Source organism: Rhinopithecus roxellana, chromosome 4 (assembly GCF_007565055.1).
Source record: "Rhinopithecus roxellana isolate Shanxi Qingling chromosome 4, ASM756505v1, whole genome shotgun sequence".
Classification (NCBI taxonomy): domain Eukaryota; kingdom Metazoa; phylum Chordata; class Mammalia; order Primates; family Cercopithecidae; genus Rhinopithecus; species Rhinopithecus roxellana.
In genome coordinates, this window is record NC_044552.1 from 14,938,973 (window position 1) to 14,960,093 (window position 21,121).

Here is a 21,121-nt window from a genome sequence, read left to right on the forward strand (position 1 = left end):
TGAGCTCAGTTGATACAAATTGTTGAGTGTCTTAAGCTATTTTCTCATTTCCTTAAACTTTGGAAGACCTTAGGTCTTTACATTCCAAACAGTACTCCTTTTTTTCCTAGCTATTCTAAGCTAGTTACTAGCTTTTAGAAAAATGAGTTTAGCGATGACTACTGTTGCCCATTTGTTTGTCCGAGAAGCCCATGCAGCATACGAAATGAAAAAGTGAAACAATAGACGATTCCTGGAGGTAAATTCATGTAGTAAACCAATTTTGCCTATGGAACAAATATTAGAATTAAATTATTTTGTCCCCTTTTTGCTGCCATCATTGCCAAAAAAGAAACTGCTTTAGAGGAGTGTGTGGGTGTCAAGAAGAACAGTGATACTGTTATATAAATAGCCATTAGGCAATGTAAGAAAGTGTGCCAGAAATTGCTGTTAATTTACCTAGCTGCTTTCTAAAATCTTGTTAGATTAGCAGCTGCACCTGAGGAGAGTCTGTATCCAATGTATTCTATTTGTAAAATCCTCCCGTATCCCTTTAGAAGTGAATGAGCCCCAGTTATGTAGCAGCTGCTAGTACATGGATTCCATGCCCAATCACTGTAGCCCTTTAGGATTGATACTGAGCACCCAGCAGCTCCTCTGAAATACTCCAGCTGGTTCACAGAGGGTTAAGATCAAAGTCTCAGCAGTGTCTTACGTTCTGAAAGTACCAGTTCCTAAACTCTTCCCTTCTCCTTTATGATTCCTAATATTATACGATTTAGCTTTACTCTTGCTTTTAAATGCAAATAGACCTGACATTTGAATTTTTTAATGTAAAACACCTTTTTACTTTTAAAAACTTTATCTAAAACAAAATTTGTCCTTTTTAAGATAAAGTTTCCCAGTAAGTTGTATGAGCTCCCAACACCCCCTCCCTGCTGCTCCCAAGGAAATTGATATTCCCTTCCTCTCATTTCTTTGCCTATATTTCCATTCTTCTGTTGCTAAATATTACTACTGGCATCACACGGATTCTTTAACCAGTGCTCAAGGTTAAAAGCAGAGCAGTCTGTAATCATTAAGAAGACTGGAGAACCAGCCACTATGGCGTCTGCCTGTAATCCTAGCTCCTTGAGATGCTAAGGCAGCAGGGTAGCTTGAGCCCAGGAGTCTAAGACCAGCCTGGGCAACACAGCAAGTCCCCATCTCCCCCCCCCCCCCCCCCAAATTTTTTTTAATTAGCCAGGCATGGTGGTGGGTGCCTACAATCCTAGCCACTGTGGAGGCTGAGGCGGGAGGATCACTTGAGCCCAGGAGTTTGTGATTGCAGTGAGCTATGATCATGACACTGCCTGGGCAACAGAGGGACACCCCATCTCTAAAAAAGAAAAAAAAATAGAGAAAATGTTGTCTCACATGTCTGATTCAGTCTGCTTCTCCTTAGTCTTGTGCCTTTCAATCTGGAGTAGATGGGGTGGAGCTAGACATAGGCCATAGCCATCTGAGTGTGGGACTGTGTCTAAGGACTGCTGAGTTGTCTGTTGTGGCTAATTATCCAGACCACTCTACCTTCTGTACACACACTGTGGTGTGACTGTAAAGATGCAGGACTAAGGCAAGGTTATAGCATGAGGAGAGGGAATACTAATTGCATTAAGGTGTAACAAGTGTTAAGAATAGCTTTCATTTATTGAGTCTTTCCATATAACAGGCTTTGGGCCAAATTCCAGACCCATGTTATAAAGCCAAATCCTCCCAGCAGCACTTAGCAGTATTATGCCTTTTTGACAGATGAGGAGACATGGCCCTTTGTTAAAAAGCTTGCCCAAGTTCACACAAACAGTAGGAGCTGGAGCAAGACTACAAACCCAAGCCTGTCTGATCCACAAGCCTTGCTGTGGAACTGCTGTCCTGTACTGCAAGTGATCTGTCTGGTTGGGGGTGGGTGGTAGGCGTGTGCACTTTCAAGATGGAGGAAAAGAAAGCATGTTGGTCCAATTCCACAGGTTCAACTGTGGTGGGATCCTAATGTGGACCACAGAAAGGGAAGTGAGAGCCAGAAGATGGGACAAGGATTGGAAAGCATAGGTCACTCTCTGGGTACATGCAAATATGAGCATCATTTAACTTCTGAATCTTTTTCTTCCTTTTTTAAAGACAGGGTCTTGCATTGTCGCCCAGGCTGGAGTGCAGTAGCACAATCAGGGATCACTGCAGCTAACCTCTGAATTCTTGATTTATGTCTGTACACTAAAGGTTCAATTATCCATGTAAATGGAGTGAAGCCAGATGTGAATAATGCTAAAGAACCAATAATCTAAGGAACTCTTCAGTAGCAGTTTGCCATTTGTATGTGACTTGTTGAGAGTAGATTTATTTTCCTAAATCTGTTTGCTTAGTCATCCCAGAATGGCAAGGGATCTGCCTGCGCCACGAGCAAAGATCAAAGTGGATTATCCATAGGGGAAGATTAGACAATTCTAAAGGAAAAACTTTTAAATTCATTTGAAAGCATAGTCTCAGACACACTGACACCTTTTCTTTTTTTTCCTCTGAATTCATTTAGAACATATGCTGTCAGGAGGATAAGAGATGCCTTCAGAGAAAATAAAAATGTAAAGGATCCTGTAGAAATTCAAACCCTAGTGAATAAAGCCAAGAGAGACCTTGAAGTAATTCGTCGACAGGTAAGATGGTTCAGTGACGTTCTGTTTTTCATTAAGAGCTTTAAAGTTTGACATATCCCCCTTGATTAGACAGCAGTGCTTTTGGTGTTGGGGATTTACAGAGCAGGATCATGAAACTCTGTTCCTTGTACTAATACAGACATGTAAAGGTGAACTCTCATATTTTCAGATTCAAGTTGAACTTAAATATCAGCTTTCCAGAATTTCTAGGAAGTGTATCCTTCTGGAAAGCTGATACTTTAAATGTGAGAAACTTCTGCATTACTTTGAAAGCTAAGTTTTTATAAGATGTATTGCACATGTATACTTGGATATATTTCAAAGTATAAATATATTCTCCGTTTCCTAGTATTTTTAATCACAATTCAGGATAAACAGAAAGTGGCCCTTTTCTTGAAGACACCATCGTGGGTGGTGAACCTGAATTATGTTGCCACATGGGAGGTGCATCTGCAGGTGCAGATGGTGTAAAGTCAGCTGCTTGGGTGGTGACCCCATAAAGGACCCTGGAGCACGTGTTTTCATTTCGTGGAAGTGCCAAGGATCACCTTGTGCTTCCTTTTCTCATTCTCGTGAGGCGGGCGGGGCTTCTCTCATTCTCGTGAGGTGGGCGGGGCTTCTCTCATTCTCGTGAGGCGGGCGGGGCTTCTCTCATTCTCGTGAGGCGGGCGGGGCTTCTCATTCTCGTGAGGTGGGCGGGGCTTCTCTCATTCTCGTGAGGCGGGCGGGGCTTCTCATTCTCGTGAGGCGGGCGGGGCTTCTCTCATTCTCGTGAGGTGGGCGGGGCTTCTCATTCTCGTGAGGCGGGCGGGGCTTCTCTCATTCTCGTGAGGCGGGCGGGGCTTCTCTCATTCTCGTGAGGCGGGCGGGGCTTCTCTCATTCTCGTGAGGCGGGCGGGGCTTTTCTCATTCTCGTGAAGTGGGTGGAGCATGTGCAGCGGCTTGATTTCCTGGGCGGTCTGATAACATCCCCAAGAGTAATTAGAACGTCAGAGGTTAAAGTCACCGTCCACCGATGGGTTTTCTTGCTGTCTAAAAAACACCCTTTTCACTGTTTTTCTTGGACTTAGCAGCAATCACGCAATAAACTCCATTTCTGCTTCCATTCGTGTTTCTCTTTTACTTGCAGGAAATTTGTTTATCAAGCGTGGAGGGGGAAAAAGTGTGGAGGGGGAAACCCTAACTTACATTTCTGTAAGTTACGCTGTACTTTTTTGAGAGGGCTTCTTTAGCATCATCAGGAGATGCCAGCTTGGCTGATATTAAATTAGATAATAATCTTTCCCTGACCCTTCTTCATGCTTGACTCTAAACAGAATTCAAAAAAAGAAGCAATATTTGAAACTATACTTTGCAGTTTATGTCAAGATTAAAGATCTTGTTATATTGCCTACATAATATAACAGTTCTTTCTAGAATAGCATTTTGGATTCTCATAACCGTCCTTGAGTTCTACAGCTATTTAGTAATAGAAACTGCCACACTCAGACAGTCCTGGGAAATGATCTCTAAAGCCATGAGGATAGTAGGGTACTCAGAAAAGAAACTGATCTGTACATTTATATATATTTTGAGAGTGGCATTTATGTGAGTAAACATTTTGAACTCTAGAACAATGGCATTTCCAGTCACCAGTAGTTGAATTTTATGAGATCCTTTAGCAGTGGAGCATAGAAGAACAAGCAGCTGAGTTCTTATTTTGCATAAACGCAGAAAGATTTTGTTCTTTGGCACTTTCTGTGTGTAGAGGTTGGCAAAACAGGCAGGTTTTATCTTTAGCATAAAATTGTATTATACAGAGTATAAACTGCTTAGAAAAGGGGGATTGTAAATAATCTGTGCCATCATTTCTCCTGCTATGTTTAATTTGTCTGTGTCTCTTCTTGGTTTGAAATGCTCAAACCACCCTTTCAAAAAAAACAAAAAACAAAAACAAAAGACTAAACTGGCCCTCATCTGACATCCCAGTGAGTTCCCCCGCCCAGGACAGTCTCACTGGAGCAGTGGCATGTGCAGGGCAAGGGCGCCCTCCCCAGGGCAGCCTGTCCACTGCACCTTCCTGATGGAGAATACACACTGCGGGACCAGGGCTTCCACAGCGACCTTTCAGAACAGCATGCTGTCACCACCTCAGGGATGAAAGCGTTCTCATCCCTTCAGAGAACCAGTTAGACAGCAGCAGCTAGGAAGTTTCTACTCACTTCCCTTTCATGTCAAGACTCTTCCTGAATCCACATGCAGCCTTTACTGTAGTTAGGGTATAAGGCGTAGTGGCCCCCCAAGCCATCTGGCTGCAAGCTGGCATGAGTTGCCTTTCGACTAACAGCCTATGGTGAGGTGGAGAATCTGTATTTTTGCACACTGTCCTCTATAACTGGCTGCTGTAGTAGCCTTCTGACCTGTCCTCCGGGTGCGCCCACTACCACTGCACCCGACACACGGTCTGTTTTCCACACACCACCATCACAGTGATCTTTTTCAAAAGAAAGATTGGGCCACTGCCCCGCTCAACCCCTTACAGGCTCTTGCTTCATGGCACCCTAACATAAAACCTGAAGCCCGTCTGAGGTCCCCAGAGGCCCTCCATTGCTCTCCTCTCCCTCACTCTCCCTATTTCCATGAACGTGGTCCTGTCTCAATGCCTGTGCACCCCCTGCCTGGAGGAGTCCCTCCAAACGTTCCTGTAGCTCCCTTTACCCCTTCCACCCAGGCCTGTGCTCAGATTTCATCTTCCCATAGGGGCCCCCCTGGGACCACACTATATAAAACAGACTCACTCTCTCTCCCCTGCCCTGCCTTAGTTTTCCTGACAGCACTTATCAGTACCTACTATGACATCACTTGTGGCCTTGTCTGTTTTCTCCCTCTTTTGCAAGACAGCAGGGGCCATGAGGACAGGGATCTCCCCTGTCATTGTCATCATCTCCACTGGGTGGGGAAGAGCATGGACTCTGGGGCCAGCCCGTCTGTGTTCACGTCCTGACTCAGCCTGCTAGCTATGTGACCCAGAGCAAGATATTTAACCTCTCAGTGCCTAATGCAAACTGCAGATGAAAGTAAGCCCTACTTTATGGGTGGTAGTGAGGATCAAGTACACTAACATATGCGAAGCCCTTGGGATAATGCTAGCACATAGTAAATGTTATGCAAATGCTTGATGTTATTATCCACAGGATCGAGAACATCCCACGTAAGAACATCCTTACCAAGAGCTGGCTCTTAGTAAGTTTTCACTGACTAACTAAATGAATGAAGTATATTCCCTGAGGTCATACACCTCAGTCACGGGGTCTACACCACCAAAATCAGGGTGTATTTTTGGCCACCCGCAGTCTCCCTCCTGAAGGAATGAACCATGAAAGGAGTATGGAAATCTGATGGGGATCGTGACATATTAACCCTCATGGAGTTATGATAGTCTTCATATCAAGTCTCTCTTCCACTTGATGATTTGGACTCCAAGCCCCACCTGCCCAGGTGCACATGGATCCCAGCTTCACGGTTCCACCAGTGAGGAAGCCCACAGCCACTTTTCCAGCTGCCAGACATTCACCCCGTAAAGGCAGTGCTCACACTGAAATTCTCCACCCACAATACTTACCTGCTCCCCCTGCTTTCCACTCATTCTTCAGAGGGATACCCCCCCACCCCCCGTCCCATAACCCTGGTTAATTTTGCTTTTTAAAATAAGTCTGTGGACAAAAATGATCTGGTTTTCTGGGTAGAGAAACTGAGGTGCAGGAAATCTGGAAGCCTTGTCTAAGGTCACATGGCCTGGCATGCGCTCAGGTCTTCTAGCTCCTTAGAGCAAACTCAGAAGTTCAAGGACATGGGCTCCTGAGTCAGTAGAAACTGAAGGATAGTCTTAAGTCATCCTCCCGTTTTGTTCCAATGATATTTAAGGACCACTTCAGTTCTCCTCAGAGGTCATTCATTCTTCCTTTGTGTCCTTAATGTGCAAGATCTTCGACTTCTTTGTGGCAACCCTGAGGGATCCTAGATACATCAGCCTTTGTTAGCGTTCACACAGCGCTTAAGGATTACTCATTCCAAGAAGTGGCAGCTCGTTTTTCTTTCGTGATAAGCAAGTCAGCCTCCTTTTGCTCATTTCCCATGATTATGGCCCACTCAGTAGAAGCCAGACATACACTTTCCTTAACATTCTTGGACCACATCTCCCCTGGAAAATTACCATCCAGTCTGTCAGTCTCGAATCTCTTTCCAACTTCATGCATCATGTCATATCCCAGAATTAGCAGAGACATCCTTCTACCTTTTGATAAACTGCCGTTATTTCCATATAAGATGATTCTGTAAAGCCAGCCGACCCTGAAAGCTCTCCCTCTCCGCTGAAAGCAAGTTCTGGGCTAGCCCCCACTAAACCTAATTTCCCTGTCTGCCCCCGGGGTGAGATCAGAAAGATTTGAGAGGCCTTTTATGTCCAGACTGGCTGGAGCCAGAAAGAATGGACAGACCTGGGTGGTTTGTAGGGTTGGGCAAATAGCTCTCAAACAGTCTGAGCGGCAAAGAAGCACCAAAGGATTTCTACCTCAGACAATTGACAAGGCTTCTTAGGTGTTTCACATCAGAAACAGGAGCAAAAAGGCAGCCAGATTTTGCTTTTGTCTTTGTACTTTTCTCCATTTTGCTGTTCTAAATAAAGACACTCCTCTGGACCCTATTTGCAAGGCATTAGTTAGACTAACTCTCAGTAAACTGCCCTGGCTTATAGGTAGTTCTGCAGTATGCCACTCCCCTTTGGTTTTTAACTCTAGTGTACCTTGTTTTGTGTCACTATTTCCTGTCTGTTAGCACCTGCTCTTCAAGCATCTTCTAGAGACCTGCAGCGTCAGCATCACTGGGGCGCCTTCCTTCCCTGTGTAGTTCATAGAGGTTTAGTGTTCACCAAAGAGAAAATATTTTCTAAGCATTTTGAAATAGAGTTGTAATCTTTGTTGTAGAGCTAGCTTCATAGCCTCATGTCTAGAGAAAACAAAGTAAAAGAGAGCGTTGTGGCCAGGCGCGGTGGCTCATGCCTGTAATCCCAGCACTTTGGGAGGCCGAGGCAGGTGGATCACGAGGTCAGAAGATCGAGACCATCCTGGCTAACATGGTGAAACCCCGTCTCTACTAAAAATACAAAAAATTAGCCAGGTGTGGTGGCAGGTGCCTATAGTCCCAGCTCTGGAGGCTAAGGCAGGAGAATGGCGTGAACCTGGGAGGCCGAGCTTGCAGTGAGCCAAGATCGCGCCACTGCACTCCAGCCTGGGTGACAGAGCGAGACTCCATCTCAAAAAAAAAAAGGAAAAGGAAAAAAAAAAAAAAAGAGAGAGTGTTGAGAATGGGAATGGGAAACAGGAATGGGAATGCACCAGAGAGGTTGCCAGAACTGAATTTCTGGATTCTAATGAGATTCCCCTGAACACATGAATTAAGATCATGATTTCAGGAATATTCAGCAAAATCTAAGTATTTGGATGGAAAAATATATTGTTGTTATAGTACATAATTGTGCAGTAAGAAGATAACTGGATGTGTTCCAATTCTAGATAATGGTAGGGTTTTGAAGTCGTTCCCATCTTCCCATCAGCTTTTCAGGGGTCACTGTTTTCTACCGCAGCAGCTGTTCTTAAGCTAGTGCTTTTTCAGTTAAGCAACTCAAAATAGTGGATGTATTACACTCAAGTTCAGAATCTGCAGTTGTAAGAGATTAAGAGCAGACACTATGTACAACCATTAAAGATTATTGGAAAAGGGGTTAATATTACACGTAGTATCCATGTTTGTTAATGTCAGTGTGAGATGAAGCATTTTCAGTGTTTCTTAGCTTACACTTTATTTTTCCTTTTGTAGAACACTAAGCAAAGTAATTTGCTGAATTCATTGCTATTTGGGGTAGTGGTGGTAGAGTCTCTGAAACCATACTTATTTTTACCTTTATTTGCTATTACATGGTTCAGTCTTTGAAAGTGCTGTTGTGAAATTAGAAGCTGGTGAATCATGACCAGGCCTTCTCTCATTGTCAGTCACTGCAATATCCACTCCAGTGCCCTAGATGGTGGTTAAAACTTGAATGAAAGTAACAGCCTGAGAAGAAGTAGGTATGTTTGAGGTCCTTTGTGGGAAAACAGATAGTGCACCCTGTATCTCTCCACTTGTATGCATTTAACTTAAGTATTGTTAATATTTGATAGTTTGAGAGAATTTATAAAATTTATGTGCCTATTGTTTTAGTGGAATAAAGAGAAGTCAATCCCTATCTAAGGGACATTTAAAATACATGAAAATAATTACGTACTATTTGCAATAGCCAAAAGGTAGAATCAGTCCAAATATCCAACAATGAATGGATAAACAAGATACAGTATATACATACAATTGAATATTATTCAGCCTTAAAAAGTAACAGAATCCTGTTACATGTTACAATATGGATGAACCTTGAGGACTTAACACTAAATGAAATAAGCCATACACAAAAAAATACTGTATGATTCCATTTATATGAGGTGTTAAAGCAGTCAAATTTGTAGAAATTCAAAGTAGAATGATGAATAACAGGGGCTGGAGGAGGAGAAAAAGGCAAATTGTTTAATTGGTACAGAGTTTCAATTTGGGAAGATGAAAAAGTTCTGGTCATGTTTCACAACAATGTAAATATACTTAACACTGCTAAACTGAACGCTTAAAAATGGTTAAGATGAGAAATTTTATGGTTTGTGTTTTTTCCACAATAAAAACAAACCCCTTCTTTTTCAAAATGAACTATAGCCAGTCACTGATTTTTTTTTAATTTGGAAGAATGAAATTAAATTCTTCAGACGCTGGTATTTAGGGATAGGAAGCTTAAGTTATTTGAAGCTTGAACCTAGTGAATTTATATCTGTGAGCCCTCTGTTTTCTCATCTGTAAAACCAAAGGATTATACTGTAATTTCTAAGGCTGCTGCCAGTTCTAAAATCCCATGGTTCAACATTCACATAAATATCCGTCCCCTTCTTCTCTATTTAGAGAAACTACTGATACATGTTAGACTGAAATACTCTGTGCCTGGTTTTCCTTGGCCATTTTTCACCAAGAACTTAACTCTGCAGAGTTTAGGCTGCAGATGAACAAAGTTATATGCCAGCTATATATTTATACCATTATAGATTCCATAGACTTCTCTTCATCTAGCCTTTCTATTAGAAGGAAGCGCAGAAAATTGAATTATTTCATTCATGTTGTTAGCACCTCTGCTGTTAGCCTTCTTCATTCCTGGTAGAAGATGTGTTACCAGTACTAGAATATATCTCTGATCAGACAGTTTCTTCCAAAGAAAATGAAATAACACTTGAAGAACAATCATGTAATAACTGATAGGCAAAGAGAGATTTAAATGCTTTTCCCAAGCCCCATCTGAAGTTTATACCACTGTCTTGGTTTGACTTCTCCCCGTTCCCTGGTTGGCTTCTCAGCTACGTTCCACATCATCTTCTGGATAAGTGACACACACTGTGTAGTTTACAATTCCATTGCCCATGGTTTCTTTTCCTACTGAGCACCCACTCTATGCCGTGTAATTATGAAGTGGGGAGTTACCATGGAATTATGAGGTCCTTCGGACCTCGTAAAAGTTCTTTCTCATTTTGACCCTTCGGGGACATAACACTCTTCCCACTTCTAAATGTCCCATCTGTTCATTCATTTAATAGAACAGGGATAAAGTTTAAAAGCACACCCCAGCAGTACTTTCCCTTATACCTTTATAGATCAATTATGATTAAATCAAGGGATCAATCTACATATTTAAAAAGTAATAATAGGCTGGGTGCAATAAAAATGTAATAATAGGCTGGGTGTAATAAAAAAGTAATAATAGACTCAAACTTGTAATCCCAGCACTTTGGGAGGCCAAGGTGGGTGGATCACTTGAGGTCAGGAGTTCCAGATCAGCCTGGCAAACGTGGTGAAACCCCATCTCTACTAAAAATACAAAAAAATTAGCCGGGTGTGGTGGCAGGCACCTATAATCCCAGCTACTTGGGAGACTGAGGCAGGAGAATTGTTTGAACCTGGGAGATGGAGGTTGCAGTGAGCCAAGATCGCGCCACTGCACTCCAGCCTGGGCAACAGAACGAGACTCCATCTCAAAAATAATAATAATAAAAAGTAATAATAAACCTATCAGAGGCAAAGGAGATTTAAATATTCTGTCTTGGACTGCAGTAAAAATCCTCAGGAAAGCAACATGAATTTACATACAAAGACCAGAACTGCCCCCTAAGTGAACCCTATGTCTTTTGGATATAAGAAGTTTTTCCAGATGAGTGGAAAATTCCGCAGCCCCCTGTCAAAGTTTAAGAATGCAAGGCAATGAGACAGTTTGTTTAGCTTTATAGCTTGGCCCCGTATGACATTCATTTTTTCAATCTATTTAATATATAATTCCTCTGCAGCCATATAAAGATGTCTTCAAATAGGAATTTAAACTAATTTCCTCCCTGCTTTTTCTAGAAATTCTAGTAAATCCTCAAGTCTGGGCAACAGCATTCCCATAGTTGGCGTTCCTGTGGAAGGAATGCCTCTCATTTGGTTGGAGACTGCCTGTTAGTTTTGCTTGATTCCTCCAAGGATAATGTGCATCAAACAAGATTCCATTTCCTTTCTAAAAGAAGCCTGCCTCCCCTGTGCGTCTTTCATATACAACAGTTGTCCTTTAGTGTATTTCCACGTGCTGGAGAGCTCCCGAAGAAGGCAGCAGTAATGCTCTGCATAGAAAACTTTTGCAAGAGTTTCATTTGGGAATTTTTATTATGATATCCATCCTTCTCCCATGTAGTCCTCATATCATTCGCTGTGGAATTCCTTGAGGAGCTGTTTTGATGCCAAAGCACCTAAAGTGGAAACAGATATTATTAACTCTGGCAGAGAAAGCACATTGGTCTCAGAGGCAAGAAGCGTAAGTTCTCAGCTCAGATGGTATTTTACCTCGTGATCTCGGGCAAGTTGCCTGTTTGCCTAATTTGCCACATCTGTAAAGAGTCACGTTTATGATGGTGGTGACAGCAGTGGTGATGTGTGCTTGTCAGTGCTGCTTCCTTGCACACACACCGTGCACCACACACTGTACTCCACACTTTAAATACGTGGTCTCAGTGTCTCCTAAGAGAAAGGAACTCTTATCCTCATTTTTTTAGGTGAGGAAATTCGGACCTGGCATTCTGGAGTAATTCTCCCAAGGACACACAATTAGGAGAATGATGGGCCCATATGCACTCTCACTTGTTAGCCAGCTGTCAGAAGAGGGATCAGATTATGGGTGGCCTTACCTTGACAGAAGGAAGACAAGACATTGAAGATGAAAGACGGTGGCAAGATGCATGCTTCCTTTTTCTAATTGTTCATTTAGAGCTCTTATTAGAAGGTAACAACTTACCTCTGTAGGCTCATGAATAGCTTGATCCCTAGAGGCCAGGCTCCTTTATCGTTTATCGGAAAACACACTGTCTGTCTGCCTTCAAAAGAAAAAAAATACAAAAACTACACTCTGAACATGTGAAGTTCAACCACCTTATTTAAGAAGTATTTGCTCAGAATGTCCCTGTAGATCTGAAGGCTGCGGCTCCAGTTGTGCTTTTCCAGGCAGGCTATCACCGAAGTGCCCTTAAGTGGAAGCTTTTTGATGCCTCACTGCTTGTCTTGTCCTTTCAAGTAATCAAAGTTGACTCCAGTCCTGCTTATGCAGACCTTCTCCCAAGATGACAAAGGAACAGTGTCACATCTTTTAGGAAGGACAATCCAAGGGGCTCCCGCTTGTTTGTGTTAATTTGTATTTCTGTATTGCACCCTCTGAGGTGGCAGGGAGGTGATGACCCCTTGCCCGCTGTGTGTATGAGGGCATGCACTCATTTCCTGAGCCCTTGATAGCTACAGCTGAATTTTCTTTTCGGACTGGTTGGATTTCACCTGTGTATATGTGAAGGCTAGTTTCATCAGTGCTGTTGGGAAGATGTCTCCTAATTATGCATCTGTCAGTCTGAAAAATGGCATGACTTTTTCCTCCCTGAGATGTAATAAGAATGGTGAATAAGAGAAGAGGTTTTGAGCAAGATACACCTAAATTTAAATCCCAATAACACTTACTCAGTAGCTGGTATTGAGTCTCTCTAAAGTCATGTCAAATACCAGAGCCAAGTGATGTGTCAGAAATTTTGTATCTTCCCCAGTCTGGTAATTAAAGCTGCGATTTCATGGATTGGTCAGTTATGAATACTGAAAAGGCTCTAAGAATTCTCTAACATGTGGTACCAGAATGACCTTAGTTTGATTAAATAATGCTAGTGTGGAATTAAATCAGTATTTTACATATCTTTCTTTTCCCCAAACATTTCCACTTCATCCAGCCTAAGAAGCACTTTTCTCCTCACTCCTCCCACCTCCTCAGTGGAATAAAAATAGCACAACCCTGAAGTCATAAGGATTCCCCTTCAAAGTCTGTCACAAGTTAATGATAGCATCACCACAAAGTCCTCACCTCTAGGCCTCACCTGTAAAAAGTAAGGAGTTGAGCATATTGGTTTCCAAGATCCCTTATAGCACAAGAATATTTTCATGAATTGGCTCTATTGTTACAATGTAAATTTAACTGCCTTGTTGAGATCCTTGGGATTTCTTTCAATAGGCTCTTCCATTTCACTGAGAAGTGAGTGCATTTCGGAATTACACACAGAGATAGCTATGCCGCGGGAACCCAATAAATACTCACTGATTGCTGGCCCAGTGAGCCCGGAGACCTAGGTTCTGCTCCCACCCCTCGCTGGCTGGCAGCCAGCCCTCATAGGCCAGCTTCCTCCTGTGCGCAAAGAGAGGGTTGCTCAGTGGATCTCTAAGGTCCCTTTCATGCCTGACATTTTCTGGTTCTGAAAATAAATGCTAATGATTGCTAAGTCCCAGAAACACCCTGGCAAATGCTGGATTTTGACCGAGGGTGAGCTACGTCACTGACCCTCTCTATTGACTAAACTGACTGTAAAGGGAAAGCCTGACTGCCCAGATCTCCCAGCAAGTGTGTTTTCTTGCACATGGGAGAGTAACTGGATGATGTAATGCTGAGTTATGTAATGCTGGTTCTTCACGGTCGGCCCCAGCAGCAGGGCCTGTTTCAGAAAAGCCTGGAGCTGCACTTTGTGAAAGCTTTTGACACCCAGCAGTGGCAGGAGTGTTGCTTGGATCGTCGTGACTTCTGGGGTACTGTGACCTGGAAAACAGAGCCTGCCCTTTCCTACAGGTGACAGGTTGTAGATACCTCATTTACGAATGAGGTTTCCCTCCCTGGAACTCATCAGAGCTTGTGAGAAGGAGTGAGGTGGAGAAGGGAGGGGCTGGTAAAAATTGCAAAAATAAATTTTCCTCTTGCTTTGAACCAGGTTCTATTTTAACAGAGCCAAACTTAGTGTTTTGTTTTTTTGAAAATAAGTCTCAGCTATTATTTAAAGCTCACTGCTGTCTGTATAGCTGTTCATGTTTTTTGTAATATTAAAGTATTTTTCCTACTGGAAATAATTTTTGAAACTCAGCCTGCTTTTTTCTACAAGACATTGACCATACTTTTTTCTCTCCCAGGCAGTTCAGGGAACCACTCGGAAAATAGCTTGCTCCTGTCTGTTTCTGTAGTGTGTTCAGCCTGTCCCATGATAGTCAACTTCATGGCCAGCCTCTGCAGTATTCCGGTTGATTCCTAACCATGAGTCTCTCTCCAGCCAGATTGCAGGATGCTGTCGGGCTGGGCCTTGCATGTCCTTGGAACCTAGCACAGCATGAGGCCCACAGCACACCCAGTGCACTTCTGTCTGCATTCACCTCCTCCCCTGGGGAAGGCCTTCGGCGACCTTCCTGCCCGCTTCTTCCTGCTGAAATCTCGTTGTCCTCTGGGCCAACAACATACTTGATTGTGACTTCGCTTAATAGCATGATCACATTGTTTTAGAATGGCATTTTAATAAGCCACCCTCTCCCTACCCTGTGAGCTACCAGAGGGACAGGGTTGTTTGTATTCACTGTGATTCCCCCAGTGCCTTGTCGACGCAGAAAGCACTCCATTAATGCCTAATAAAGTCAAGCTGGCTTGGTAGAAAAGCACAGGGAGTTCTACTGAGACTCAGAAGGATGGTTCTGGTCCAGACTCTGACTTGCTTTCTGGCCAACAGTCTTCACCTACCCTGTGCACCACCTAGTATCTGTGTGAATAGACAAAGTGAGATGATGTGCACTAGCAGCCTCTGAAAAGAGCAAAGCTGCTGATCAGTGTAAACCAGAAAGTGACAGAGGCAGACCTCAGTCGATAGAGGTTTATTTGGCCAAGGTTGAGGACGCACCCGGGAAAAAGAAACACAAGTCGTAGGAGGATCTGTCATCTGTGCTTTTTTTTTCCAAAGAGGGTTTTGGGAACTTCAGTGTTTAAAGGGGAAAGAGCATGCAGGAGAGGAAGGGGAAAAAGGAGAGAGGGTAGCAGTGAGGCAGGTGGTTCCGTACTTGTGAGGCTCCGACTAGCACTCAGTGAGTCTGCATTTCGCATGTGAAGACAGGCGGGAATGTCAGTTATCTGTGTGGGAGCAAAAGGAAGGCAATTTTTGTGACTCACTTCCCAAGCTTCACTTTCCCTTTGGCATCATGAGTTTGGGGTCCTTCGATTCTGCTCTTCTTTCACACCAGTGAGTCCTGTTATCCTTAACTAACAAACACTCAAACTAATACTCCTCCTTTCCTTGATGAAGTGGTCATATCCTTTTCCAGAAAAGAAGCCAAAGAAACTAGAGTATTCTCCTGTCCCCCAGCCCACCCCCAGAGTCAGTTGAAAAGAAAAGGTGATCCATGAGGTAAGTTCCAGAACGATGAAAGGAGACTGTGGAACTCTTTTATTTTCCCTGGTGCCCCATGGGGAGGCATGAAGGCACAGGCCCAGGAGTACAACAGGAGTGGTTTCAAGTCCTAGCTGTCACTCCCAAGCTTTATGAGTTTAGGCAAATGACTTTCTGTGGGACTCTTTCTCTTCTGTAAAACAGGCGTAATTGTCTGTCCTTCCTAGGGGTGTGAAGGAGACTGGCAATGTTGGTGAGGCACACAGCACTGGGCCCATGGTACGTGTTCAATAAGCAAGAGACAGCTGCAGCCTCATCTATACTTTAAACTGCTTTTTCCATACTACTTTTAAAAACTCAAGTGCTAAAACAAATCCCGATGGAGACGTTCCCACTTTGGTTTCAGCCCCGTAAGTGTGCAGAAAGGGAGCAGCTGTCCATTCTTCTTTCATGTGCTTCTGCTCTCCAGCCGCTTAGACGCGACACGAGGGGCCCTGCCCAGCTGCAGGCTCTCGGCATGCAGTTCTTGTTATAATACACATCTGACTTTCCCAGACGCTTTTCAGTGCGTTAGGTGGAGCTGTGAAGACTAAATTCCAAGTGACAGTTTCAGTATGAAATATTTATTACATGCTGATAAAAGTGTATCTACCCGAATAGAATCAGGAGGGCCAAGGGAGAATTTCAGTCCACGTAATCTTCCATATTTTGAACGTTCCCATCACATTGCCGACTGCTAGGCAATGAAGTGAAATAAAGGCTCCAGGAAAATAGAAATCTCATGCAGGGCAAATTGGTGTTTGGAAGTAAAAAATGGGAGTCCCTTAATTTGAATAAAGGTGTTCTCAAATTCAGAAGATGAGGAGGCAGGACGAGGAACCGTTAGGAGGCCTAGCAAGCAGCTATCCCAGACAGCAGACTACTGTGTACAGACAGAAAGGCCTGATTTTCACTGCTGTCTTTTCCTCCATACCCATGTACATAGAATGGTGCCTGATCAACAAGATGTGCCTAATTAGAGCTTCAGCGAAATTGTCCTTGGATTTCCGTGCTACCCATCTCAGCCTGTCTTTCCGAGCATCATGGAATGTCCCCTGGAACTCGTTACCAAAGTCCAGGGGGTGTGGGTAGTTGATGGTTTGTATTTGAGGAACTTGTTTTCTAATGACAGATGAAGGACAGATTTCATGTGTGCATGTTCAAACACATGCCTGTAGAGGTGGACAAGTAATCAGAGTTGCTTATGTGACTTCTTGGTTTATTAGTGTTGTATGTCCTTCTCTCCTTGGGGACGAGGGCTGTCCTCTCTGTCTCACACTTATCACGGTGCCCTACACACTGATAATGCTTAGAAAATGCTGCCAAATGAATTATATGCTGTCATTATAAAGAACTAGATTCCACAAACTTGAACTCCTTCATAGTAGCTCATGTCATTCACTATGTTTATGGAAAAGCAAAAAGTCTAAGCTAACAAAATTTTAGCTACATCCTGGAACAATAATTAGAGCTATAACGAATTATAACAGCTCTGTCTTTGGAGGCAGTTGGCAGCCCTGACATACATACAAACTTAGGGTAGGCTATTCATCTTTTCTTGGGAGAACTAGGGAGAAATAAGGTGGATGGCGTGGCCAAAAACCACTTTGGAAAGGCCTGTTGGAACAAGTACTTCTTGCCCAAATCTGAACAAAAGGCCCTTTGCTGAGTTAGGCCACGTGGTCCATCCAGTGCCCGTATCATCCTTTCGCAGCCTCTTGGGATGGCATAGAAAGTTCATATTCCTTCTGTTTGTATGTAAGGAGGTTGGAAGTTGGGAAATCAGGCTTCCCGTGGGAGTTGAAGCATCAAAGGCAAGTCCAGGAACCACATACCACACAATGAGCCAGGCCCCTCTGCCTCTCATTTTGTGTCTCTGGACTCCCATGGCACACAGGTATTGTAGACACACAGACTCTTCACACAGTGTAATTTACTCACCTTTAACTGTGCGAGAATTCTATGTATGTGAATTCAGACATGATGAAAATGCAGAAAGATCATATGCAGTAATGTTCTTGTCAGGGCACTTAGTTTACACAAATTCATTATAAAAATTTAGATTTACCAACAAAGTGCAATTCAGTTAATTGAGCACCTGCAAAAACGGGTGTTGGTCTTGGTTATTCACTGATTGTGGAGGCTGAGGCAGTTAACTTTTCATTTATGTTTTATATACCAGGTGCCGCAGGCATGGATCATTTCATGAAAGAGGATGACCCTGCAGGGCCTCCTTATTTTGCAGATGAGGAAACTGAGGCTCAGGGAAGTTAAGAAATGAGCTCAGAGAGGTTAAGGAGCTTGAGACTCCACAGCCAGTAATGGTTGATGTCAGGATTTGAGCTGAGGTCTCCATCACCATATCATGCTGCCCCCAATAGGATCCTTTAATTACATTTTAATAGAATGAATTTTATTAAAATTTTACATAGATATACTTTTGTAGCCTTGGCTAACCCCTTCCAACTGAGAGCCAGTGACTTGCTCAAAGTCAGAGTGCATCTCTGGGGAAGGCGCCCCCAACCCCGTGACTCCTGACTGCCCCTTCTCGGTGCCCTGGATCTTCAGCAGCTCACAGAGAGAAATGAGGCACAGCTGCCCCCAAGCCCTCAGAAGTGTGAGGGGATCACTGCCAGCAGGTTTGGAAAGACAGATGGTTCCCTCTGGAGCAATAGACAGATTAGCTAAGGAGGTGACCCAGCAGGCCAGCCCCAGAGCTGAGCGCAGAAGGCTGAAAAGAGGATTTAGTCAGCTCCGTGAACTGATTCACTCAAAGAAAAGTAAGACAGTTTGTGACATGAGCTTGTCAACCCCCTTCCCTCTTGCCAGTTGATGACGATGTAATGCGTTGGTATGTTTCCAGGTCACTTTCAGGGGTCTGAAATCCTTGGCTAGACAGGGAAGATCATTGGAGCCTGCCTGTGCACTTGGCACTGCCAGGACTGGCCAGCAGCGCCGAGGTTTGCCTGATCACTTGTCCCCATCCTTGATGGCAAAAGAAAACTAAAGGAAGACTGATGCATTCCATACCAAATGCCCATGTTGCACTCTAAAGTGCTCTCCTCAGATACCTTAAACCCGACACAGATGGAGTTTTCCACTATCGAAGCACTTGTAATATTTGGAAAGAAAAACCGTAGCCAATCTCAAAACAACCCTGATTCTCTCCAAAAACATGAAAAATTAATCTTAATTTTAAAATATTTTGTTCGTATACATTACAGTACACTTGGAATGTAGTTCAATTTTCTCTTTTACACAGTATTACTAGGTGAATGAAAGGCTATCTGGCTCTAAGGGTATCTTCAAAGACCAGACTTACCTTATGCCAGTGGTTATCAGCCCTGACTGTACATCAGAACCATCTACAGTGCTTGTACTTGACCAGGCTACTCCAGACCAATTGAATTTGCATATGTGAGTGTGGGACTCAGACGTCAGTATCCTGAAGCGATGACAGTGTGCAGCCACAGTTGAGAACCAGTGGCTTACAACGAACTAGAGAGGGGCCTTGGCCTGGTCCTCCACCCGTGAGCCCTGCGGAGCACATGTTCTCCAGAAGGCCAGGCTCTGGGCAAGCTGTCTCTGGTTTTTGTGATGACTTTCCCTGATCTCTGGATTTCTGTAAATTCAATCTTTGTTCTGCTGATTGTTTTTATTCTGTTGCACTTTTACCAAGTTTCAGACTCTGTTTATAAGTTTTATTTTCAATTAAACAATGAAAGTTTTACTGCAACTGAAAATGTCATGTGCTTCCACCCAGTGGAGGAGAGTGCATACTCCTGATGAGGCTCTTTGGGGTTCAGGCTGATATCACAAGACAATACCCTTAACAACCAAGTAGAATAACAGGGCTTAGTGCCAAAAGAATACCAGAGACATGTCCTCAAGAATGGAGTTCTCATCTGAGGGAGATGTTATTTAACATTCTTTTGCAGGCATTTTTGTAGTGCAGCTGAGGGTTTGCTACCCATACAAATTGTGGCTCATCCATCCTGCACTTCTGGAGACAGGCTTATCGTGTAAACGCTGACAATAAGAATATCCACAGTGTCCTATGTATTTATAGCAAGCATTTTCCCAAGTAGGATTCCAAGTACATGTACAGTTATTAAGAAAGTCACACACCTTCTGTCCTTTCAGGGGGGATTTGTGGGAAGAAAAGAAGATTAGTATACCTATATATCAAGAAAGATGCATGTCAGATGTGTTCAGCCCTTCAAGATTGTTGTTATGGGTTTGCTCTAGACCAGTCTGTTTTGAAACTACGTTGCCGTCCTCAGCTGCACAACTTGTTGTCAATATCAACTCTCTCCTAGCACCTTGGGAGCAGTAAGGAGACCTATGGAAGCAAAACAGGGCAGTGGTTTTTGGGAGCTGGCCCAGTGACAAATGCTAATACCCTGGGCCAAATGTCCTAGCATCCAAAGGAACTGGATGGCACAACTTAAAATGGGATGGGTTGGCCAGACCAGAACACCAAACTTCTTTCAGGCAGTTGCCTGGCAATTCCCTAGTCTGATTTTTCTCACCTTCGGGGCCATTCAGGGTTCAGCCTGTTGATGGAAATCTCTGTGACAGTTTCAGTCTGGTAGTGACTGTTCTTCCCTACAATACTGTGTAGATTTCACAAAAGCATTTATAACAGCTTTATTGAGATGTGATTCACATACCACAAAATTCACCCATTTAAAGTATACAAGTCAGTGGTTTTTAGTATATTCAGAGTTGCGCAACCATCACCATGATCAATTTTAGAACATTTTCTCTCCCCAGAAAGAAACCCCATACTTGTAGCTGTGACTCCCCGTTTTCCCCCAGCCCGCCCTTCCCTAGTCCTAGCCAGTCATCAGCCTACTTTCTATCTCTGTGGATGAAATTTATATTCATGACTGGCCTCTTTCACTTAGCATAATGTTTGCACAGTTCATCCATGTTGTAGCATAAGGGAGTACTTCTTCCTTTTTAATGCCAAATAATCTTCCATTATATGGATATACTACATTTGATTTATCCATTCATCTGTAGATGAACATTTGGGTCATTCCCATGTTTTTGCGGTTGTGAATGATGTTGCTATGAACATTCATATGCCAGTTTTTGTGTGGCCATATGTTTTCATTCCTCTTGGATATATACTTAGGAGGAGTGGAGTGGCTGGGTCATATGATGACGCTGTTTTAACTTTCTGAGGAATTACCTAGTCTTTTTCCAAAGTGGCTGCACCATTGTGCATTATTACCACCAGCAAAGTATAAGGGTTCTAATTTTGCCACATTCTTGTAAACGCTTGTTTTTTTCTGTCATTTTGGTTATAGCCATCCTAGGGGTTATGAGTGGTATAAGATACACCTTTTATACATAAAAGCAACCAGATTTAGATTAGAAGGCTAACTTTGACCTAGTTACCCTTTAAGGAAGGTTAAGACTCGGGGAGGCGGGAAGGGTCATGACCCTTAGGCCAGTCCTCTGTATCTAAACTCCATTCTCTGTGAGTTTGGAGTTTAGCCCTTTGCTGACTTTACAGTGCTTGTAAGAAATGGGTATCACTGGGCAATGAGGTTTGGATAACTTGGG

The 21,121-nt window shown here is 43.3% G+C and overlaps 1 protein-coding gene across 5 annotated transcripts in view; it reads left to right on the plus strand.

Moving 5' to 3' along the window:
• The window catches only part of LYRM4 (LYR motif containing 4), a 201,481-nt gene that overhangs the window by 42,113 nt on the left and 138,247 nt on the right, over positions 1 to 21,121 (plus strand). For all 5 annotated transcript variants that reach the window (XR_004056802.1, XM_030928689.1, XM_030928690.1 and 2 more), the window contains exon 2: positions 2,546 to 2,666. Coding sequence is in view for 4 of the 5 variants with exons in the window: in XM_030928689.1 (XP_030784549.1) it covers positions 2,546 to 2,666 (121 nt within the window). In the remaining variant the exon portion in view is untranslated. The remainder of the gene's footprint in view (positions 1 to 2,545; positions 2,667 to 21,121) is intronic.